At 44.1% G+C, this 21,279-nt stretch overlaps 1 protein-coding gene across 2 annotated transcripts in view; it reads right to left on the bottom strand.

Annotated features, from left to right (window-relative positions):
• Positions 1 to 21,279, bottom strand: part of TEAD1 (TEA domain family member 1 (SV40 transcriptional enhancer factor)) — a 226,911-nt gene that overhangs the window by 59,195 nt on the left and 146,437 nt on the right. Inside the window, exons 4-8 of one of the 2 annotated variants that reach the window (XM_006865766.1) lie at positions 16,806 to 16,817; positions 15,897 to 16,031; positions 14,548 to 14,594; positions 13,693 to 13,754; positions 12,570 to 12,694 (exon numbers count right to left, since the gene is read on the bottom strand). In XM_006865766.1, coding sequence (XP_006865828.1) covers positions 12,570 to 12,694; positions 13,693 to 13,754; positions 14,548 to 14,594; positions 15,897 to 16,031; positions 16,806 to 16,817 — 381 coding nt within the window. The remainder of the gene's footprint in view (positions 1 to 12,569; positions 12,695 to 13,692; positions 13,755 to 14,547; positions 14,595 to 15,896; positions 16,032 to 16,805; positions 16,818 to 21,279) is intronic. The other variant, XM_006865767.1, reaches the window with a different exon arrangement.

Raw genomic sequence — 21,279 nt, 5'->3', positions numbered from 1 at the left:
AAAAAAAAAAAAAAAAAAAAAGAAAAGAAAAGAAAAGGGGCAGTTGGAAGAGCATGTAATTCATAGGAAGTTGTATTCAGTAAAGCCTATGAGAGCCATAACTCAATGGGGCTGCCTTGTTTTTCCGGGTCGTGAAAAATCTCTGCCTTTCACATAATGCAGTCTTGCCACTTTCCTATCGTTCTCTTTTAGTGGGAAATATTTGAGTTTTCCTCCTATGGCAGATTTGCATCTTACATGGGTTCTGGCTTTCATAAGTTTTGCTGTGCATTAAAAAAATTAAAATCTCTAGGAAGAATCATATGAAACTAATAATATATTTTGGGGTGGGGTAAGAATTAACAAGAAAGGAAAGTCTGCTAATCTTCTTTCATGCTGTTAAAATTTTGACCACATGAATACATTACCTATTCAAATATTACTTTTGTTTTGTAACCAAGAGGGGGGAGTAATTAATCTTACATTTGAGGAACAGAGAACCCTAGGACCATCAAGGGAGAAGAGTAGGAGTAGAATGTGGGACCCTATCCAGAGGAGCTCTGGTAGCATAGTGGTTATGAATCGGGCTGCGAACCTTCAGGCCAGCAATTCGAAACTACCAGCCGCTCCGAGGGAGAAAGGTGAGGCGTTCTGCTCCCGTAAAGATTTACAGCCTTGGAAACCCTGTACAGGGTCGCTATGGGTCAGAACCGACTCAACAGCACTTAACAACAACATCCAGAGAAGCAGCGACACCAGAGATGGAGGCAGAGATGAGGACATGGAGAGAGAGAGAGAGAGAGAGCAGCTGAGGACTCTAGACTCATTGAAAGAGAAAGGCTGAGTGCTGGCAGCCAGGAGGTAGGCTTGCAGAATGTGCCCTTGGGTTGTTTAAATGATTATATATTCCTGAGTGTTTCTGTGTACATCAAAAAAACAAACAAAAAACAGAGGGAATAGAAGCAAATAATGTTGAATGATGATGCACAGAGGGGATTGTAATCATTGCAATGAAATGAAATATGATAGGATGAGTGTAAAACGGATGTTCTCCCATGTAAACTATCACTCAATTCAGAATAAAAACTTTATTTTTTTTTTAATTCAAGAAACCAACAGTGGTCCCACTTGAATCTCACTTGAGTCCATTTGCAGGTGGGGTGCAGACTCTCTCACGCCTGATCCTTGTCCTGACTGTCTTGATTTACTGCTACATTACCATAAGATATTGCAGATTCAAATCCCCAATCTTACTGTGCTCGGTGTGTCCCAAGGGAGTCACTGCATGTACTTATAGCAGTGATACAATGGAAGGAGTCCTGTTGGGTCCAATTTACAGACTAGAAATTGTAACTTCCATCTGTGAAGTCATTTGTCCCAAGTCTCACACAGCTGGTCAGGGAGTCAAATGCCAACTTTCTCTTTAGACTAGACAGATGGCACCTGTGGGAAAAGAAAGCATGTCCTAAGGGGCCAGGGAGCTTCACAAATTTGTGGGAAAGATAATGGAATTTTCCGTGAACTTTTGGAGTCCCCTTTAAGTTGTTGGTGTTGTTAAATGTCACCAAGTCGGTTCTGACACATAGCGACCCTATATAGGATTCCGAGGAGCAGCTTGAACCACCGACCTTGAGATTCAAACTAACGTTGCAGTCCACCACATTAACCCACAGCACCACACCAGGACTCCCCTCCTTCACATAGGTGGATACAATTCTTTGCTTCTTTCATGCCTTGATCCCATATCCTGAGAAGAAACACTGAAGGAGGATTTGGGAAAGTACCTCAAGGAAAGACAGATCTATCTCTACCCAGTGGGAGGAGTCCTGCTGTGTTCCGCCTGCCCTGGGAAGCTCTCATGAATACTTTGGAAGGCAGCCATTTTTACTTTAAATTCTCACTTTATTTCTTCAAAAGTACAATGAAGTGACATGGACATTCTGAATAAAGGAACTGGATAATGTTACCTACCCTCTGGTAGTTAATATAGCTCAGCCACTGCTGGCACTGATGGCTACTGCTAGAACGCATAAAGGTGCAGCCTGCGTTCCTGAACTGAGGTTCCTGGGCTGAGGTGTGCTGCACCACTTGTACCTTCTCCCACCAGACAGTCCTCCTTCAAAACTGACAGACAACAATCTCCTCTCCTCTCCATCCCCAAGTTCCCCTTCCCTGGTAGTGTAAAGCCTCCCAGCACTCTTCCTGCCCAAGCTCCTGCTTAGTGCCTGAGAAGTCTAACCGGGCTGGGTTTGCCAGCTGTGGAGCAGAAGTCACTGAGCTACCAGGAAGCTGAAGGGGCCTGCCATGCCCTGGGGCTAGGGCAGGGTGGGGTGGATGGATCACCAGAGTTCTGCAGGACAGCTACTCTCCAGCCCTCCCTAGGATTCTGCTCACAGTTCACAGCAGGGAAGCGATCTCAAACCTGCACTTTAAGGCTTTGATTGTTGTTGTTGTCAGGTGCCATCGAGTCGGAACCGACTTATAGCGACCCCATGCACAGCAGGACGAAACAATGTCCGATCCTGGGCCAACCTCACTACCGCTGCCACACTAGAGTCCATCAATGATGCCACCTGGCTGATCCATCTCATTGGGGGTCTTCCTCTTTTTCTCTGACCCTCCACCTTACCCAGCATGACATCCTTCTCCAGCGACTGTTCTCTCCGGACAATGAGTCCAAAGTAGGAGAGACGAAGCTTAGCCATCTTGGCCTCCAAGGAGCACTCTGGTTGCACTTCTTCCAAAACAGATCTATTGGTTCTTTTGGCGTCCATGGCACTTTCAGTATTCTCCTCCAACACCACAACTCAAAGGCATCAATTCTTCTACAATCTTCCTTATTCACTGTCCAGCTTCCACATCCATATGAGGCTTTTGAAAATACCATGGCCTGGGTCAGGCGCACCTTAGTCCTCAAGCTGACATCTCTGCTCTTCAGTACTTTAAAAAGTTCCTGTGCAGCAGATATACCCAGTGCAATACGTTGTCTGATCTCTTGACCGCTGCTTCCGCGAGTGTTGAGAGTTGATCCAAGAAGAATGAAGTCCTTGACAACTTCAATCTCTTCTCCATTGATAAGAATGCTGTTTATTGGTCCAGTGGTGAGGATTTTTGTTTTCTTAAGGCTTTGGTTATGCAATTTGAAAATCACCATAGTAAGTGTATTTTCATGCATTACTAACCATTTCTAAAATAGTCTTCAGTTTTTACATTCTTCCTTACTTTCTTTGCCCTCTGCTGTTTTTCTCTTAGCTTCTTGCTGACCCAAAAGTAATAGAGGGACTGACTTGCTGCTTTTCCACCAATACAAACCACCAACTTGGAGAAACTTTGCCATCTGGTTTGCGTGTGATGCAGCACCAGCAGGGGGCGCGTGCCCCTTAGATTATTCTTTGATTTAGTCCTTTATTGATTATGGTGGTGGTGTGCTGCAGAGTTGGTTCCGACTCATAGCATCCTGCATAGGGTTTCCGAAGCTATTAATCTTTACGGAAGCAGAAAGTCTCATCTTTCTCCTGTGGAAGAGCTGGTAGTTTCGAACAGCCTGACTCCTAACCACTACACTACAAAACGGGCTACCGGTCAGATAAAAATGGACAGTACAGCCTTTTGGTCACAATCTCAAGAACGTGGATCTGAATCCTATTTCCAATATTAGTTAGCTGTCTCATACTGTAGTTAGCTACCTCATAAGGGATAATTAAGGTAAGACATAATGTTGACGCAAGAAGGAGAAGACCCAACTAACATGAGAGGCTGTAATAGGTTCCAGTGTAACAATGATTGTGAGGTTAGTACAGGACCAGTGTTTCATTCTACTGGGCAGTGTCCCTACAAGTCTGAACCACCCGAAGGCAGCTAACAACAGGAGTCCTAGTAATGGCTCCATAGGATAAGCAATGGACTGCTAACCAGAGGGCCTACACTTCAAACCCAGCAGCTCCATGCAAACTCCATATAGGGTCACTATGACTCAGATCCAACTTATTTGTGGCCAACTCTTATCTCCTCTTGGGAGACTGTACTTGGGCTCAGAGTGACTGTAGCTACTGACTAACTATAAGACAAGAGTATCTCCAAGCCTCTTCTTGGAAAATAAAAACCCACCTCGTAGAGCTCTGGTAAAGATGAAAGAAATCACTCACCAAAAATAGTACAGCATCTGGTTAATCAATGTGCTTGTTTATCTTTCATGAGTACCATCCATAAATTTTCTTCTACTAAAATTATTTTATGAACTTATAATTCTAATAAACCTAAGCCATTATATTTAGAGGCCTGGTGTGGTGCTGAGGATAAGCACTGGACTACTAATCACAAAGCTGGTGCTTGAAACCTACCAGCCACTTCTAAGAAACTGTATACAGGGCTGCTACGAGTCAGAACCAACAAGACAGCATGCATTTGAGTTACGGTGTTGGAGGAGACTATTGAAAGTGCCATGGGCTGCCTAAACAACAAACCAATCTGTGTTGGAACAAGTACAGCCAGAGTGCTCCTTGGAGGCTAGAATGGCCAAACTTCATCTCTCATACTTCAGACATATTGTTAGGAAGGACGGGCCCTGGAGAAGGAAGGATCTCACGTTTGATAAAGTGGAGGGGTGGACATAAAGAGGAAGACTCCCCGTGTGATGGAATGCCAAAGTGGCAGCTGCCACTGACTCAAACGTAGCAACAATTAAGAGGTTAGCGCAGGACCACAGAGTGTGTCATTCTGTTCCGCTGTGACTCGGTACCTACTCGATGGAACCTCACAACAACATTACAGGAGCACTGGTGGTGCTCAGTTGTCCATCACAAGGTCAGAGGCTTCGATATACACCAGTCACTCGCTTCCCCAGAGAGAGGTGTGGTGGTCTGCTTTCACAGAAATTAGAGAATTAGAAACTCCCTATCCTGTAAGGCTCAATGGCCATAGGTAATATGAAGCCATTACAAACAAGGGGAAGACAGGGAGTTTATATCTGTATGGAGACGAAGATCTGCAAAACACAAATGCAAACTTTAATTTGTTTGTTGCTACTGTTAAGTGCGATTGTACGATTTCCAAGACTACAGTTTTAGGGAAGCAGAAAGCCTCATCTCTCTCCGGCCGAGTGGATAGTAGGTTTGAACTGTCGAACTGTGGTTAGCAGTTCAGTGCTTATTCTACAGTGCTACAAGTGCTCGTTAATTTGTTGTTGTTGTTGTTGTCAAGTGGCTTCGAGTCGGTTCTGACTCATAGAAACCCTGTCTAGGGATTCTGAGAAGCTAGTAGATTTGAATTGCCTGCTTTATGTCAGTAGTCCACTGCGTGTCCTACAGTGCCACACCAGGGCTCCTCACTAATTTTTGTTGTTGTTGTTTGCTGCCGTCAAGTTGGTTCTGACTCACAGTGAACCTAAGCCCAACAGAACCTAACGCTCCTGCACCACCCTCACCAGAGTTACACTTGAGCCCATTGTGGCTGCCGCTGTGCCAATCTATCTTGTTGGGGGTCTTTCTCTTTCTCGCTGACCCTCCACTTTACCAAGCATGATGTTCTTCTTTAGGGACTGGTCCTTCTTGATAATATGCCCAAAGTATAAGAAACGAATTCTGGTCATCCTAATTTCTAAAGAGCATTCTGGCTGTACTACTAACATAGATCTGTTACCATGGCAGTCCATGGTCCTCCAGCCACATAACCAAAGGCATCAATTCTTCTAAGGTCTTCCTTGTTAACTGTCCACATTTCACATGTATATGAGGCTACTGAAAATACCATGACTTGGGTCAGGCACACTGGCATCTTTGCTCTTGAACATATTAAGAGGTCTTGTGCAGCAGACTGGCCTTATACAATACACGGTTGATATTTTGGACCGCTACTTCCATGAATCCAGCACTCGTCTGTCAGTTTGTCATACTGTGGTGGGGCTTGTGAGTTGCTGTGATTCTGGAGGCTATGCCATGGGTATTTAAAATACCAGCAGGGTCACTGTACCAAAAGGAAATAGTTAATGTTCAACCATTTCAAGAGGTAGCATATGATCAAGAGCCAATGATACTGAAAGAGGAAGTCCAAGGTACACTGAAGGAACTGGCAAAGAACAAGGCACCAGAAATTGATGGAATAAAAATTGAAATCTTTCAAGAAAGTCAGGTGGCACAGGAGGCACTCACTCATCTATGCCAAGAAATTTTGAAGTCAACTATCTGGCCAACTGATTAGAAGGATCCGTATTTGTGCCCATTCCAAGGAGAGGTACCCCAAAAGAATGTGGAAATCATCGGACTATCTCTTTGATATACCAATACAAGTAAAGTTTTGCTAAAGGTAATACAGAAACGGCTACAATCCGACATTAGCAGAGAACTTCCAGAGAGGGTCAAGCCAGATTCAGAAGAGGCTGTGGAATGAGAGATATCATTGCTGAAGTCCGATGGATCTTGGCTGAAAGCAGAGAATATCAGAAAGATGTTTACCTGTGCTTTATTGACTACGCAAAGGCTGTCGATTGTGTGGATCACGACAAGTGATGGATAACATTGCGAAGTATGAGTATTCCAGAACACTTACTTGTGCTCATGAGGAATCTATACCTGGACCAAGAGCAGTTGTTCAAACAGACCATGGAAACACTGAATGTTTTAAAATTAAGAAAGTTGTGCGACAAGGTTGTATTCTTTCACCATACTTATTCAACCTGTATGCTAAGCAAATAATCCAAGAAGCTGGGTTCTATGAAGGAAAATGTAGAATCAGGATTGGAGGGAGACTCATTAACAACCTGCGATATGCAGATGATACAATCTTGCTTGCTGAAAGTGAAGAGGAGTTAAAACATTGACTGATGAAGACCAAAGAGCAAAGCCTTTGATATGGATTGCATCTCAATGTCAAGAAAACAAAAATCCTCACCACTGGACCAAAAAACAACATTCTTATCAATGGAGAAAAGATTGAAGTTGTCAAGGACTTCATTCTTCTTGGATCAACACTCACGGAAGCAGCAGTCAAGAGATCAAATGATGTATTGCATTAGGCAAATCTGCTGCACAGGAACTTTTTAAAGTGTTGAAGAGCAGAGATGTCAGCTTGAGGACTAAGGTGCGCCTAACCCAAGCCATGGTATTTTCAATAACCTCATATGGATGCGAAAGCTGGAGAGTGAATAAGGAAGATCGTAGAAGAATTGATGCCTTTGAGTTATGGTGTTGGAGGAGAATACTAAAAGTGCCATGGGCTGCCAAAAGAACCAATAGATCTGTTTTGGAAGAAGTGCAGCCAGAGTACTCACTCCTTGGAGGCCAAGATGGCCAAACTTCGTCTCTCATACTTTGGACATACTGTCAGGAGAGAACAGTCGTTGGAGAAGGATATCATGTTTGGTAAGATGGAGGGTCAGAGAAAAAGAGGAAGACCCCCAACGAGATGGATCAGCCAGGTGGCAGCATTGATGAACTCAAGTGTGGCAGTGATAGTGAGAATGGCCCAGGAACGGGCTTTGTTTCGTTCTGCTGTGCATAAGGTCACTATGAGTCGGTACTGACTTCATGGCACCTAACAACAACAACAACAGGGTCACCCATAGTGGACAGGTTTCAGGTGAGCTTCTAGACAAAAATAGCCTAGGAAGAAAGAGAGACGAACTACTTCCGAATATTTAGTCACTGAAAACCTTATGAATAGGATAGAAACACTGTCAGATACAGTGCCGGAAAATGAACCCCTCAGATTGGAAGGCACTCAAAATACAACTGGGGAAGAGCTGCCTCCTCAAAGTAGAGTTGACCAAGATGACACGTATGGAGTAAAGCCTTCGGAAGTAAAGCCCTTGGGACCTTCATTTTCTGATGGGGAACAACTCAAAATGAAGAGAAACAGCAGTAAACATCCATTAATAAATGGAACATGGAATATATGAAGTATGAATATAGGAAAATTGGAAATTGTCAAAAATGAAATTGAATGCATAAACATCGATAACAGGTATTAGTGAGCTGAAATGGACTAGTATTGACCATTTAGAGTCTGATAACCACATCGTTTACTATGCTGGGAATGACAAATTGAAGCGGAATGGTGTTGCATTCGTTAAAAAAAAGCATATCAAAATCTTGAAATGAACTACAAAGCTGTCTGTGATAATATCCATGCGCCTACCAGGAAGACCTGTTAATACCACTATTATTCAAATTACACACCAACCACTAAAGCCAGTGAGGATGAAATAGAAGAATCCTACCAACTTCTTCAATCTGAAATTGATGAAACATGCAATCCGTATATATTGATAATCACTGGCAATTAGAATACAAAGGTTGGAAACAAAGGGGAAGGTTTAGCAGTTGGAAAATATGGCCTTGGTGATAGAAAAGATGTAGGAGATCACATGACAGAATTCTACAAAACCAAACATTTGTTCATTTCAAATACCCAAAATATGACCTTGAATATATCCCACCTGAATTTAGAGATCATCTGAAGAACAGATTTGATACATTAAACACTAAAGACAGAAGAAGACCAGAAGAGTTGTGGGATGGTATCAAGAATATCATATATGAAGAAAGCAAGAAGTCATTAAGAAGACAAGAAAGAAAGTAAAGATCAAAACGGATATCAGAAGAGACACTGAAACTTGCTCTCCACCATAGCGATACTAAAGCAAATGGAAGAATTGGGGATGTACAAGAGCTGAACAGAAAATTTCAAAGGTCAGCTCAAGAAGTCAAACTGAAATATTACAACAAAATGTGCAAAGATCTGGAGTCAGAAAACCAAAAAGGAAGAACATGCTCAGCATTTCTCAAGCTGGGGGAACTGAAGAAAAAATTCAAGCCTCGACTTTCATTATTGCAGAATTCTCTGGACAAATTACTGAATGATGCAGAAAGCATCAAAAGAAGATGAAAGGAATATGCAGAGTCACTGTACCCATAGGAAATGGTTGATCTTCAGCCATTTCAAGACGTAGCATATGATCAAGAGCCAATGATACTGAAGGAAGAAGTTCAAGGTGCATAGAAGGAATTGGCAAAGAACAAGGCACCAGGAATTGATGGAATAAAAATTGAAATATTTCAACAAAGTGTGGCAACACTAGAGGCACTCACTCATCTCTGCCAAGAAATTTAGAAGACACAACTATCTGGCTAACTGACTGGAAGAGATCCATATTTGTGCCCATTCCAAAGAGAGGTGACCCATAAGAATGCAGAAATCATCGGACAATCTCTTTGATATCCCATGTAAGTAAAGTTTTACTAAAGGTAATAAAGAAATGGCTGCAAGCATACATTGACAGAGAACTTCCAGAGATTCAAGCCATGTTCAGAAGAGGACATGGACTGAAGGCTATCACTGCTGACATCAGATGGATCTTGGCTGAAAGCAGAGAATACGAGAAAGATGTTTACCTGTGCTTTATGGACTATGCAAAGGCTTGTATCATGACAAGCTATGGACAACATTGTGAAGTATGAGTATTCCTGAACACTTAATTGTGGTCATGAGGAACCTGTACATAGACGAAGAGGCAGTTGCTCAAACAGAACACGGAAACTCTGAATGGCTTAAAATTAGGAAAGGTGTGCAACAGGAGTGTATTCTTTCACCATACTTATTCAACCTGTATGCTGAGCAAATAATCCGAGAGGCTGGGTTTTAGGAAGAAAAATGTGGTAACAGGATCAGAGGAAGACTCATTAACAACCTGCAATATGCAGATGATATAACCTTGCTTTCAGAAAGTTAAGAGGACTTAAAATACTTCCTGATGAATATCAAAGACCATAGCCTTTGGTATGGATAGCGTCTCAATGTAAAGAAAACAAAACTCTTCACCACTGGACCAATAAACATTATTTTTATCAATGGAGAAAAGATTAAAGTTGTCAAAGACTTCATTTTTCTTGAGAAACCCCCAGGACTACTGTCCTCAACTACCCTTTAAATTGGAACTGAATGAAGCCAGTCTTGGAGGTCACTTATAGCCAAATAATAGACTGACTTCTATAAAGTAGTGGAATCCTGATGTGGCACTGTAGGTTAATGCGCTGGAATACAAGGTTGCTTTGAACTGCAAAGTTGGCCATTCAAGCTTATCAGCTTGTCCTTGTAAACCCTATACTGGGTTGCTGTAGTCTGTACCTACTCCATGGCACTTAACAAACATATAAAATAGTGAGCTCTAGTAGTGTTGTGCTTATGACTCTGGTTTGTAATCTCAAGGTCAGCAGCTGGAAACTACCAGTGGTTCCATGAGAGAAAGATGAGGCTTTCCGCTCCTGTGACAATTTACAGCCTCAGAAACCCTGTACAGGGTTGCTATAAGTCAGAAACGACTCCACAGCACATAACCACCAACCTCCATATAAAATAAAATATAACATCTATGAGGAATGTGTTCCTTTAAACAATCAACTATGTAAAATCAAACAGTCAACATTTACTCAAGAGCAAAGATGAGAAGACAAAAGAGGGGCAGGGAAACTGAAGCGATGGAAACAGGGAAGGCCAGGTGGAAAGGAGCGGATGCTGACACACTGCAGAGACTGTGAGCAGTGTCACAGAACAGGATGTTTATGAATCACTCAGTGGGAATCTAATTTGCTATGTAAACTTGCACCTAAACACAGGAATACTTTTTTTTTAAAGGTAGTATATGGGAGCAGAAGATTCGGGCTCCTGGTTCTTCTGCTAATTAACCTGAGTAAACATTTAATGTGTCTGAGTCTCTGTTTCCTCATCTGTGAAATGGGGAGCTTCGAAGCTAGCTCAGGAGACAGTATGAGGACATAATGAAATAATCTGTGAAAAAGAGCTCTGTAAACAATGAAGTTCCATATAAGTGAAGGTCTGGCTGAGCAGCGTGCTCTTTTAAGAACTATCTAGATCGGATCAAGTTGACAAAAGCAACTTGAAAGCTTAGAACCTGAGTTCATGTGAATGGGGGAGGAGCCAGTCATTAAGGGAGGAGCCACTCATTAAGGGAGAGTGAGAATGGCTATGCAGCTTGAAGACTATAATCAATGTCACTGAATTATACATGCAGAAACTGAGGTATACGTCCTGCTGTCTATATTCTCAACAAGACCAATTCAATAAACAAAAGCATAAAATAATAATAATAATAAAACATTGTTGAGTCAACAGAAAGCAGAAGCCTCTCCTGGGTTAAATCCCAGTCTTCAGCCAAACAGTCATGTAAGCTTTTCAGGAAAAGCCTCTTAAATAGGAAGCATAGAATCACAAAGGAAATCTTTCAGTTTATTTCAATGTTTCCTATAGATAGGGATTTTAACCCCTCACCATCACTCTTCTTGAAAATCTTGAGGAGAGGGGTTTTCTGAAATGGCCATCTCTTCCCTGGCCTCAACAGCCTCATTTTTAGCTCTAATTTTGGAGAAGGCTCTGTTTTCCCTCCATTCCCAAACTTCCTGACTCACGGACTCAGCACATCAGTGCACAACACTTGGCCTGTGGAGTCTCCACACTGATGCTGGTCAGTGACGCTCCTCTGCAGATGGTGCCTCCCCATGCTAATCAGAGGCTTTCAACTGAGCTAGCACACAAATGCTCTTGGGGAGAGGACATCCCACAATGCCTACTAGCTTGGTTAGTTATCACAGACAGCTAGGTAACAGAATGACAGCCAGAAGAACAGACACACAGGGAATATGGCATGTATGAACTTTTGACAGGCCCTAAGAGTGGTGGGGTGGGACGACAGAGAACGTAGAAAGGAGTTGGTGAGGATCCCAAAGACAAACTCATGACTCCCTCAGTTCTGCCTAGAGTTCACCCACACACAGATGCAATGCTCACACTCACAGCCAAAGAGTGGGTGTAAAGAAAAGGGTACTGGGCTTGTTGGGTGGGGAAGAAGGAAAGATCACATATGTATGGGAAATGAGGGGCCTGGCTGAGAAACAATAGGATGATGGGTACTGGGAGGGAACAGAAAAGGAAAAAAAGATTACAAATAAAGTCCAGATGCCACTGTTATTGGTATTTATGGTATTATAATGCAGTGCGTTCCACATTAAATTACTAAAGCGCCTTAAAGAAAAATCTCTGTAAGAAGATAACAATTTTCTATCTTGAGAAAGCATAGACCTGGAAAGCCTATACATAGCTTGCTGGTAAGTGGAGCTATAAAGACCTGAGTGTGAATCTGAAATCCGTTTGCTATCAACTGTGGGACTGCGGGGGAGCTGCCTAACTGTACTGTTTCCTCACCTACCAGACACAACATGCCCTGGCAGGGTTAAAATACGATCATGTATTAAACAGCTTTGCAAAATACCCCACACAAGCTCAATATATGTTACCATGTTTTAAAATTCTATCAAATGTAAGACCCTCTTCAGGTCTCTTCCTTCAGTTCTAGCAGTTCTTGCAGTTTGGCGTGCAGAGCAGTAAACATTCCATTTTAGGACTCTGCACACTAGTCAGTAGGTGGACACCATTTTACTTGACTGTCATACCCGTGGTTATTCTTTCCAGAGTCTGTTTTCACAAAGGTATTCGGCAGGTTTGAGGGCAGGGGAAAGGAGAGGAAATAAAGAGGTGTGAGAAGCAAATTCTGGTTCAGAATAGACCTCACTGAGCACACTCACCGAGTCTGGGTCTCGCTGCTGTTCCAGAAAGGCTGAAAATTCCACCAGGCGAAGTTTGGTTGTGCCAATGGAGCGGCCCTGCCAGGCAGGGACCAAGGGAGCTGGGGCTGACGCAGGCTCAAATCCTGAAAGACCAATCGACATTTTAATACTGGCCACCTGCCTTACCTCAAGCTAACAATGGGGCAGGGATCTTTATGAAACAGATGACCCAGAAGGTAAGGTCAATAGCTTGCAATGAAACTAAGTTATCAGACTGGTGTGATTCTGAACGAGGACCCCAGACAGTGACCACACGTGCTCTTCAGAAAGCCAACTTTAGCTAATAATCTGGGCTGTGGCATGTCTTATAGGAAAGAACCCATAGGAACTGCCTACAATGAGACAGCGGAGACCAGAAGACATCTGCTCTCAAACCACCTAACAACGACAGGACAGTCAGAAGTGGATGTTTCCAAAGATTTCTTATGAGACCCTGACATGCTGGATGTTCCTTTTGTCTGTATTTCTTGTTTTTTACGACTGTGACTTCCAGCACTATGGGGTACTCTCTCAGAATGCACCATGGTAGTGGAGCAGAGGGCAACCTTGAAAATATTTTCACTTTGGGGACTTCCATGGAGAACAGAGGTCTTTATACTGTACCTCGAACACTCTACTGAACAACCCTATGTGCACATGAGTCAGCATGGAAAGGAGGGAGACAAAGGCAAGCTGGCTGGAGACATGCTCCCTGTTCTGAGTCTTCACAGAATACACTTGTCTTAGAAGGGGTGAGTAAAACCACCATCTGCCCTCAAGACTAGGGTCAGGCTTGGGGCCAAGACTTTCCCACTTCTGCTTTTATTAATGATGAGGAAGCAGCCATGGGCACTTCCCCTTCTAAAGATGGCACTGTGTCCTTAGTGAAAGTGACAGGCTTCCTGCTCCTGGAGAAGCCATCGGCACTTCCTGGAGATGACTGGACATGGCCACAACAGCAGCCCTGTGACCTGCCTGAGTTCTGGGCTAAACCTTGCCTTAGGTAGGCTGGGACATGGAGAGGGCCACCTTGAGTTCGGGAACAAGGTAACGGGCCCCATGGTCAGCTGTGTCTGCAAGCCCCTAACCTGAGAAAACTCACCTGGAATGGGGGCCGAGACTGCTGGCTGGATGGGGTAGGCCTGCTGCACAAAGGGCTTGACGCTGGGAACACAGAGGTGAGAGTCAGACATCAATATTGCACCAGTGACTTCTTGTCAGAGCCGGTCTTGGCCTCCCGCCACCCCCCAGCTACAGACCCGCCTGCCCTGAGGTTCCCTGCCTACAGGTGCTAACAGGCAAAGCTCTCTCCTAGTGACAATGGCTGGGGAGATTAGAGGAATCAGGCTCTTGTAGGGCTGGGTGGGCAACCTTAAGTCTGACTTCTGTGTGCTATTATGTCTGTCTTTGAGCCTCTCTTCTCATCCTGGCAGAGACTAAGGTCAGCAGTCAATGTCACCAAGCAAGGCTGGGACATACTTCAGGCCATCCTTCAAGCTAAGTAGCTCAAAATTCTTCCTTTCTGCTTTCCCCCTGAAAACTGCACTTATTTTCCAGAGTACTGAGCTTTGCCTCCGTTGTCCCCAAATTTCCTATTAGCAGCTCCTACCACAGGGTTAGCCAGAATAGAATGGACTGCTGACTGCCCCACTCAGGCAAGGCCACCTCTAGGAAGACACCAGACTCTGCCATTCAGAAGCACAAATAAACAGGGGCTGACTTCCTGTTTCCAGCTAGGACACCCCCAGAAACTCTTTTGTCTCTAATACTGAAGTGGGAGCAAGGTGTTTCAACAGCTCCTGGCTCTGAGAGATCAACCTCTTCTTGCTATTGGTCTCAGTAGTCAGGTTCACTCTCCTTTCTCCTCTAAGCCCATGGCAGTATGATCCACGGGAGAACTCTCCCCGCAGTGGGCTGTGGTGAGCCCTTGTAAATGACAGCCCCTCCGCAGACTTACTCTTGCGAGGATCCCGGCTGCCCTGTTTGTATCATTCCCGGCCAGAACTGGAAGGCAAAGTGCAAGAGGCTTCAGGATGATGGATTCACTTCAAAGACCAGCTCAGGTCATCTACACATAGTCACCCTGGCAAAAGGGCAGCAGATCCCGACCACCCCACAGGCTGCCTGATCTACCATCTCTGAGGGCAGATACGATCATCTCTGCCCACTAGGTTTGGACCTACAGCCTTGGCCTGGCAATTCAGGCTTCCCCTGTGCATCTCTTTTCTGGAAACCTCCTTGAAGGCAGGGCCCAGGCATCGCTCTATGTCCTCATTACACCTAGCAGAGATCTGAGCCTTAGACTGCTTTATTCATCCTTCTCTTCCTCTCTCCATCCTGAAGTTCCTCCAGCTCACAGCATGGAAGGGCCACCGGGGAAGAGGACCAGGAGCTCAGAGAAGCAATGCAGCCACCTCCTTTGCTGTGTTGTGTCCTTCAGGCCTTTAGTGCCAGCCATGCCAGTCAGAGAGGCTCTATGACGTAAAGGAAGAAAACAGGCTCCGGAGTCACACAGCCGGGGTATGAATTTGCTTCACTATCTATTTGACTAGACCTTCAGTGAGACAGACTGACTGACACAGGGGCAGCAACAATGGGCTCAAACATGGCAACAACTGTGAGGATGGTGTACAGGCAGTGTTTCCTTCTGGTGGACACAGGGACTCAAAGGCACCTAACAACAAAGACTGAAAAACTCAACCACCTATTTTATTACTAAGCAAGCTCTGTTTCCTGGTCTGTAAAATGGTACAGAGGCATTTGTGATTCTTCTGAGGAATAGCTGAGATTATAAACTTCAACCCTTGGTAGGTGTTAAATGAATATGTTAATAGATCACTTTGTCCCCTTAGTGGACTGCTGCCCTTAGGTGACCCTGAGAACACAGACACAGAGACCAAGGGCCAGGAAAAAGGATGAGGCACACAGAGATCCAGAAAGGCACTGGAAAGTGACTGACCCTTTGTTTTTTCCATGATCTTTCTGCACTAGGATTCCCTCTCCTCCTCCTTCCCTTTCTCTCTCTGCCTCTCTTGTCCTTCCTCACCTTCCCTCACCCTCTTCCTTCTCTCTCCCCTTTCCTCCTCAGGTTCACCTTCTTCTCCCTGTCTCCTTTTCCCCACCTTGACCATTACCACTGTGCACACCTGGCAGAGCATGGTCTTTCCTCTCATTTACACGTGCTCAATTCACAGGAAGTGCTTAGTGGAAGGTTTACTACTGGCCTACACCTCCCACCTCACCCCCCCACCCCACCCCAACCCCCCCGTAGCAGCCATGGCTACGGATTCAGCACATGTGACTTACCCCCGGTGCCCCCGGAAAGGGTGGGCGTGGAATTCCAGGCAGCCCCAGCTTGTTGTGAATGGCAGTGGCTGAGACTATCTGGGCTGAGGACATGGCCGCCATGTGTTGCAGGGCCTTATCCTTTGCAGTCTGATCCTTGAATGTGACAGTGACACATGGATTTAATATACAAGACATGACCACCATGCAGGTCACACAGGCACAGCCACGAGCACAGGGGCTAAAATACAGTGCCACACAAAAGGCCAAAAAAGCACACATGCACTGATGACTGGATACAGCTAAAACAGACTCAGCTCTGAACATGTACTGAGAATACCCAGCGGCAACATTTCTAAACATATATTTTTAACTGCACTTTCAAATGGAATAGGAAGCTTCTGTGAAGAATGGCCATCGTATTTATCTATTTCCAGCTTCCGAAGGGAGATTCCTCCATCAATTACGTATCGCATTCAAAGGAAAAAATAAAGGTCCTTCTTTTAGCATACAGTCTTTGAGTGGGAGAGGAGATGTGGGCGTGGACTGGGGGTAAGACCACCCCCATAGCAATGGAAAACTGTGTGTGTGGGTGCTGTCACGTGGCCAGGTCCAGGAGCTGCTGGAGTCACACGAGGCCCGGAAGCCCTGCAGACCACGGTGGCTCGAAAGCAGCAGGTGGACAGGGAAGGAGGGTAGGGCCAAGCGCATGCTGGCGGGCGCATGCTCAGTATCCCCGCTGTGGCTCTGCAGCTACCAGGGTTCTTTCTAAAGCCAAGGATGAACAAGATTCTACAGGAGGCACGTAGTTTCTCCTTTTCCTAAATGGGTCTTTTCTAGACAAGCCAAGGCTGATAACACAAAGCTAGCCAAAACGTCTGCCAAGCACAGCTAAAATGCAGAATACTCTTGTTTGGTGAAAATACTTACCATGCTTGTTACCTGGATACAATAATAAACAGTTTGTTAAAATGATTTTGTACAAAGGCAGGATTATTTTTCTTCTTCAGTTAAAAAGTATTTAAGTATCCACATAATACTTGGGTACAATAAAATGTATGCGGTTCTTCTCCCCACATTAGAGGAGAATACTGGATCCAGATGGAGTAAACTAGAAGGATACCCAGTTAACAGCCAGAATCAAAAACTACCCCCCAACTCATCTGAACTGCTACAGTGGCTTCCCCAGGGAAGATGGAAAAATGGTCAGACCCCCAGGTGTGATGCAGGCCCTGCTGGTACAGGTAGGATTTCATGCTTGGTAAACATGTGAAGGTTCCCGGCTGCTAGCAGAAGGTCTCTATAGTCAGCCAGGCTGGAGTCCTTCCTCCTTTAACCTTCAAGCAGAAATAAAACAGTGGCACCAGAATAAAGCGCCCTTCCCTGCTGCCTTCTGGGAGTGGAGAGAGTGAGTCCAGGGAAGCTTCAGGCTAAGACACTGTGAGCATCAGCTGAGAGGCTGCTTTCAAGGTTTACAGATTTAACCAAACGTGACGAATAAACACACAGAGGTGCCAAAGGCAAGGTCAAAAGAAGAAGTTAAGAAAAAGAAAAAGAAAAAGAAAAAGAAAAAGAAAATCAAATCCTATAACACAACTTGCAGCTCTGGTAGCACAGTGATTACAAGTCAGGCTGCTCAACTCAAAGATAGCAGTTCAAAACTACCAGTCCTTCTGCAGGAGAAAGATGAGGCTTTCTGCTCCCATAAAGATTTTACAGCCTCAGAAACCCTATGCAGGGTGGCTATGAGCCAAAACCATGTTACACAACCAGCACCATAATACAACTACTAAAGGTTTCTAAGAAAGGTCTATTAGGTGGCCCTAAGGTGGGAGGCACCACTTGGTCCCCTAATGACCAGAGAGCACAATCTGAATTTTCAGGAAGCTTACGTTAGCCCTTGAAACAAAGGTCTAATACTTAAACACATTTCTATAAGACTTAATGTATTTCTCTGAGTGTCAACATAAAAATGACAATGAGTTTCATGTAACAGCTTTTCAGTGGCACACCCCATCTCTAAGCACATGTGCTGAATTGGCACTTGGAAGGATGTGGGATTAGTGGTCCCCCACAAATGGTCCTGGGGGACTCTTGAGTGATGCTGTTGCTGTCTCTGCTATCTTCTTCTCAAGCAAAAGCATTCTTGAAGTTGAATGTCCCTTCACTAATCTGTAGACTGCTCTAACTTACAGCCAGCTTCTTCAGTAATGTTTTTCTTTAGGTCTGAAAACATTTCAGTTTTGAGGATGCCAGAAGAAAACCAATCTTGAGGTAGATGGAGTTTTGTGAATTCACCTGATGGGGAGTGTGCTCGCATGCTAAAGCTGAATTGAATCCTAAGCATGTCAACCTCACTGTCCCAGTGAATCCACTCTTAGCTGGTCCTGTGGCTTCACCAGATACCTGTGCTATCCCTTTCCTCAGAGGGCAAACTGTGTATATATAATCCAGAAAGCACACTTGGACAAAGAATACTGACATTAATGTGAACTCACCAACTCCTCCTTTGGACCAATCATTTTAGATTCTAGTCCCAAAGGAGTAGATATAAATGCTCTCAAGATGGTTTCTAAATGGAAGTAATAGTACAAGTCTGACCAATGGACTTTATCCCTGCAGAAGAAGCCTTTAAACTTCTCTAGGGCTCAAGCTGGAGGAGCTTGGAAAATGGCAGCTGAGACTCCTTGCTGGCTTAACTGACTTTAGTCAGAGGAATAACTACAACTACAGCACCATGATGAGTCACAGCCCGGGGCTGCATGTCTATGAACTGCTGATGTCAAGTGGGGAACAGTGATTCTGCTTAGCCACAGAGAGTTTTACTACACACAAGGGTGGGGCAATTCATGAAGCGAAAGTTCACGCCAAAATGCAAAGTAGCTCCCTGTATCCATAAACACTGGACTATGAACCACAAGGTCCACGGTTCTAGCGTACCAGCCACTCCAAAGGAGAAAGATAAGGCTTTCTGCTCCTGCAAAGATTTAAAGCCTTGGAAACCAGATACAGGAGTAGTAAGAGTAGGAACCAACTTAAAGGGATTTAACTACCCTTTGCTAAAATTTGACTGAAGAATTGTTTAAAATGTTTGCAACACTTTGCTATTTTTCTTTTTTGCTAGAGATATTAGTCAGTGAAGAAAAGGAGTAATCATCTTTGCTGTTTATGTCACACATCCTCAAAACGTGATCTTTTGTAAAATAAACAAGGTCCGGTTCTTGTTACCCAGTACCCAAGCAGATATCTAAAAAGACAACACAAATTCAAAAGCAGGAGCGCAAAACTACTGTTTCTATGTGCTTGCTTTCTGACCATAAGCGGTCCATTTTCTGGGGAGAATCAAATCTGCCCCTGACCTCCACAAGCTGCAGTGACCTTGAACAAATCATTTAACACAGTCTTTACCTATAAAATTAAGAGCTCCACTTGACTCTTTAAAGCCCAGAATACAATCTCTGTAGCCATGAGTGTGAGATCCATTATAAGCAAAACGTCTAAATACGTACAGCTGAAAACGTACTAATGAGAAGATAGGAAGATGTTAAAATGTGGGCAGCACTCAGCTACCTGCCCTGATAGAGAGAATACCAAGTGCAGAGAGGAAATTTTATCTCAAGTACAGGTTCTTTCTGCACTTGACCTACCTATTTGAGAATAGGCAATTTTCTGCAAATGGACTAGAAATGTCTACACCAGTGATTTCCTACCTTTTGTCGTAAAGACACCCTGACCACTCACTTCATTTCCAACACCTCCCCTTCATATATGATCTACATTTGAAATTTTAGAGGATTAGAAATTTTTGTGTAAAATCTAAAGTAACCTTGGAGATATTAAGTACCACCCCAGAGATATTGTGGCATCAGAGCTAAGAGCTTGGCTGTAGACCCACTTATCTTGAAATGGGAGTACAGAAGGGGACTGAGCTAAGAGATTTCAATGGCAGGATCTCTAAATTGTCATTTTCAGCCCAGAGATACATGCCTGGCTTTGAAAAAAATTATAACTCTAAATGTCAGCCCTGAGTAAATTGCTTCTCTTGTGTTGCTCTGGTCTAACAACTTGGCTATGTGAACATTCCTTGTCTTTCCTCACTCCTCACCCCCAGACTAAAAGGGGGCTTCATCTGCATATTAAAGAACATATGCCATACATTTGTATACCATATTCATTTCATTCTGAGGTGTTTTCACACCAACACTTCTGAGAGGTGGATACAGTCAGCAAAGGATGAGCACGTTAAACTGTGATCTTAAAGAAGTGTACTGAAGTTAAGTAAGGTCTTCTGGTTCAGTGCCACTGGGATTTTTCGGACTCACAGTGACCCAACAGGACAGAGCTGAACTAACTCAGAGGATTTCCAAAGCTATAAATCTTTATGGAAGTTAAAATGCCCCATTTATCTCCCCTGGCTTGGCTGGAGGATTCGAACTGCCAACCTCCCAGTTAGCAGATAAGTGTTTAACACTGTGCCAACAGTTACAGGAAATAACACTGTGTGTGTGTTTTGTGTGTACATATAATCATGTGTGAACAACAAAAGACAATGAGTACCAGAAAAAAGCCTGGTTATAGTCCTTGCTGTTGCTAAGTGCTGTTGAGTTGGTTCTGACTCATAGCAACCCTGCATAGGGGTTTCTGAGGAGCGGCTGGTGGGTTTGAACCATCAATCTTGTGGTGAGCAGTCCAGTGCTTCTCCTATAGTGCCACACCAGGAATCTGGATAAGTTTGTACTGACTCTTATTATTGATTTTACCACTCCCCATTCCTATGATTACAAGGAATGAGGCTGATGATGACCCGGAAAACGGTGAGTACTTTTACATCAGGAAACATGAGTCTAATGCTGACTGAAAGGGGGCAGGGGCTGAGAACAAATGGCTCATCTGACTGGAGCTTGGGGCACATGCCTCATTTACCCCACTTTCTTCACTCTCCAACTTCTGGCACACCACAGGTGTCAGTGGCTTCACTTCCCTCACTACACTCAGTCCAGCAGGCTGTGTCACGCATAAACTCCTCAGCCTGAAGCCTTTCAAACTGTTATAGTTACTAAGTAAACAGGCTTTCCATATTTCATGAAGCAGAGCATGGCTGCTGCTACACTGACTGCCTCCGTTTTATGGCTGAAATGTACACACTGTTTGGAAAATGTCTACATGTAATATACATGACAGGAAGGCAGTAATATTAAAAATGCACATGGCTCCAGGACTTTCTATGAATCAGCCTCTGGATGTTACGGGCACCTTGTTTCCCACTCTCCACTCTGTTTCTTTAGCTTTGGATTATTCTGGGAAATCAATTCTCTCATAATTTAGACACTGGTGGTTATGTGCCGTGGCATCAGTTCCGACTCATAGCGACCCTGTACAGGGTTTCTGAGGCTGTAAATCTTTA

Source organism: Chrysochloris asiatica, unplaced genomic scaffold (genome assembly GCF_000296735.1).
Source record: "Chrysochloris asiatica unplaced genomic scaffold, ChrAsi1.0 scaffold00083, whole genome shotgun sequence".
Classification (NCBI taxonomy): Eukaryota; Metazoa; Chordata; class Mammalia; order Afrosoricida; family Chrysochloridae; genus Chrysochloris; species Chrysochloris asiatica.
This window is presented reverse-complemented; position numbering and strand designations above follow the sequence as displayed.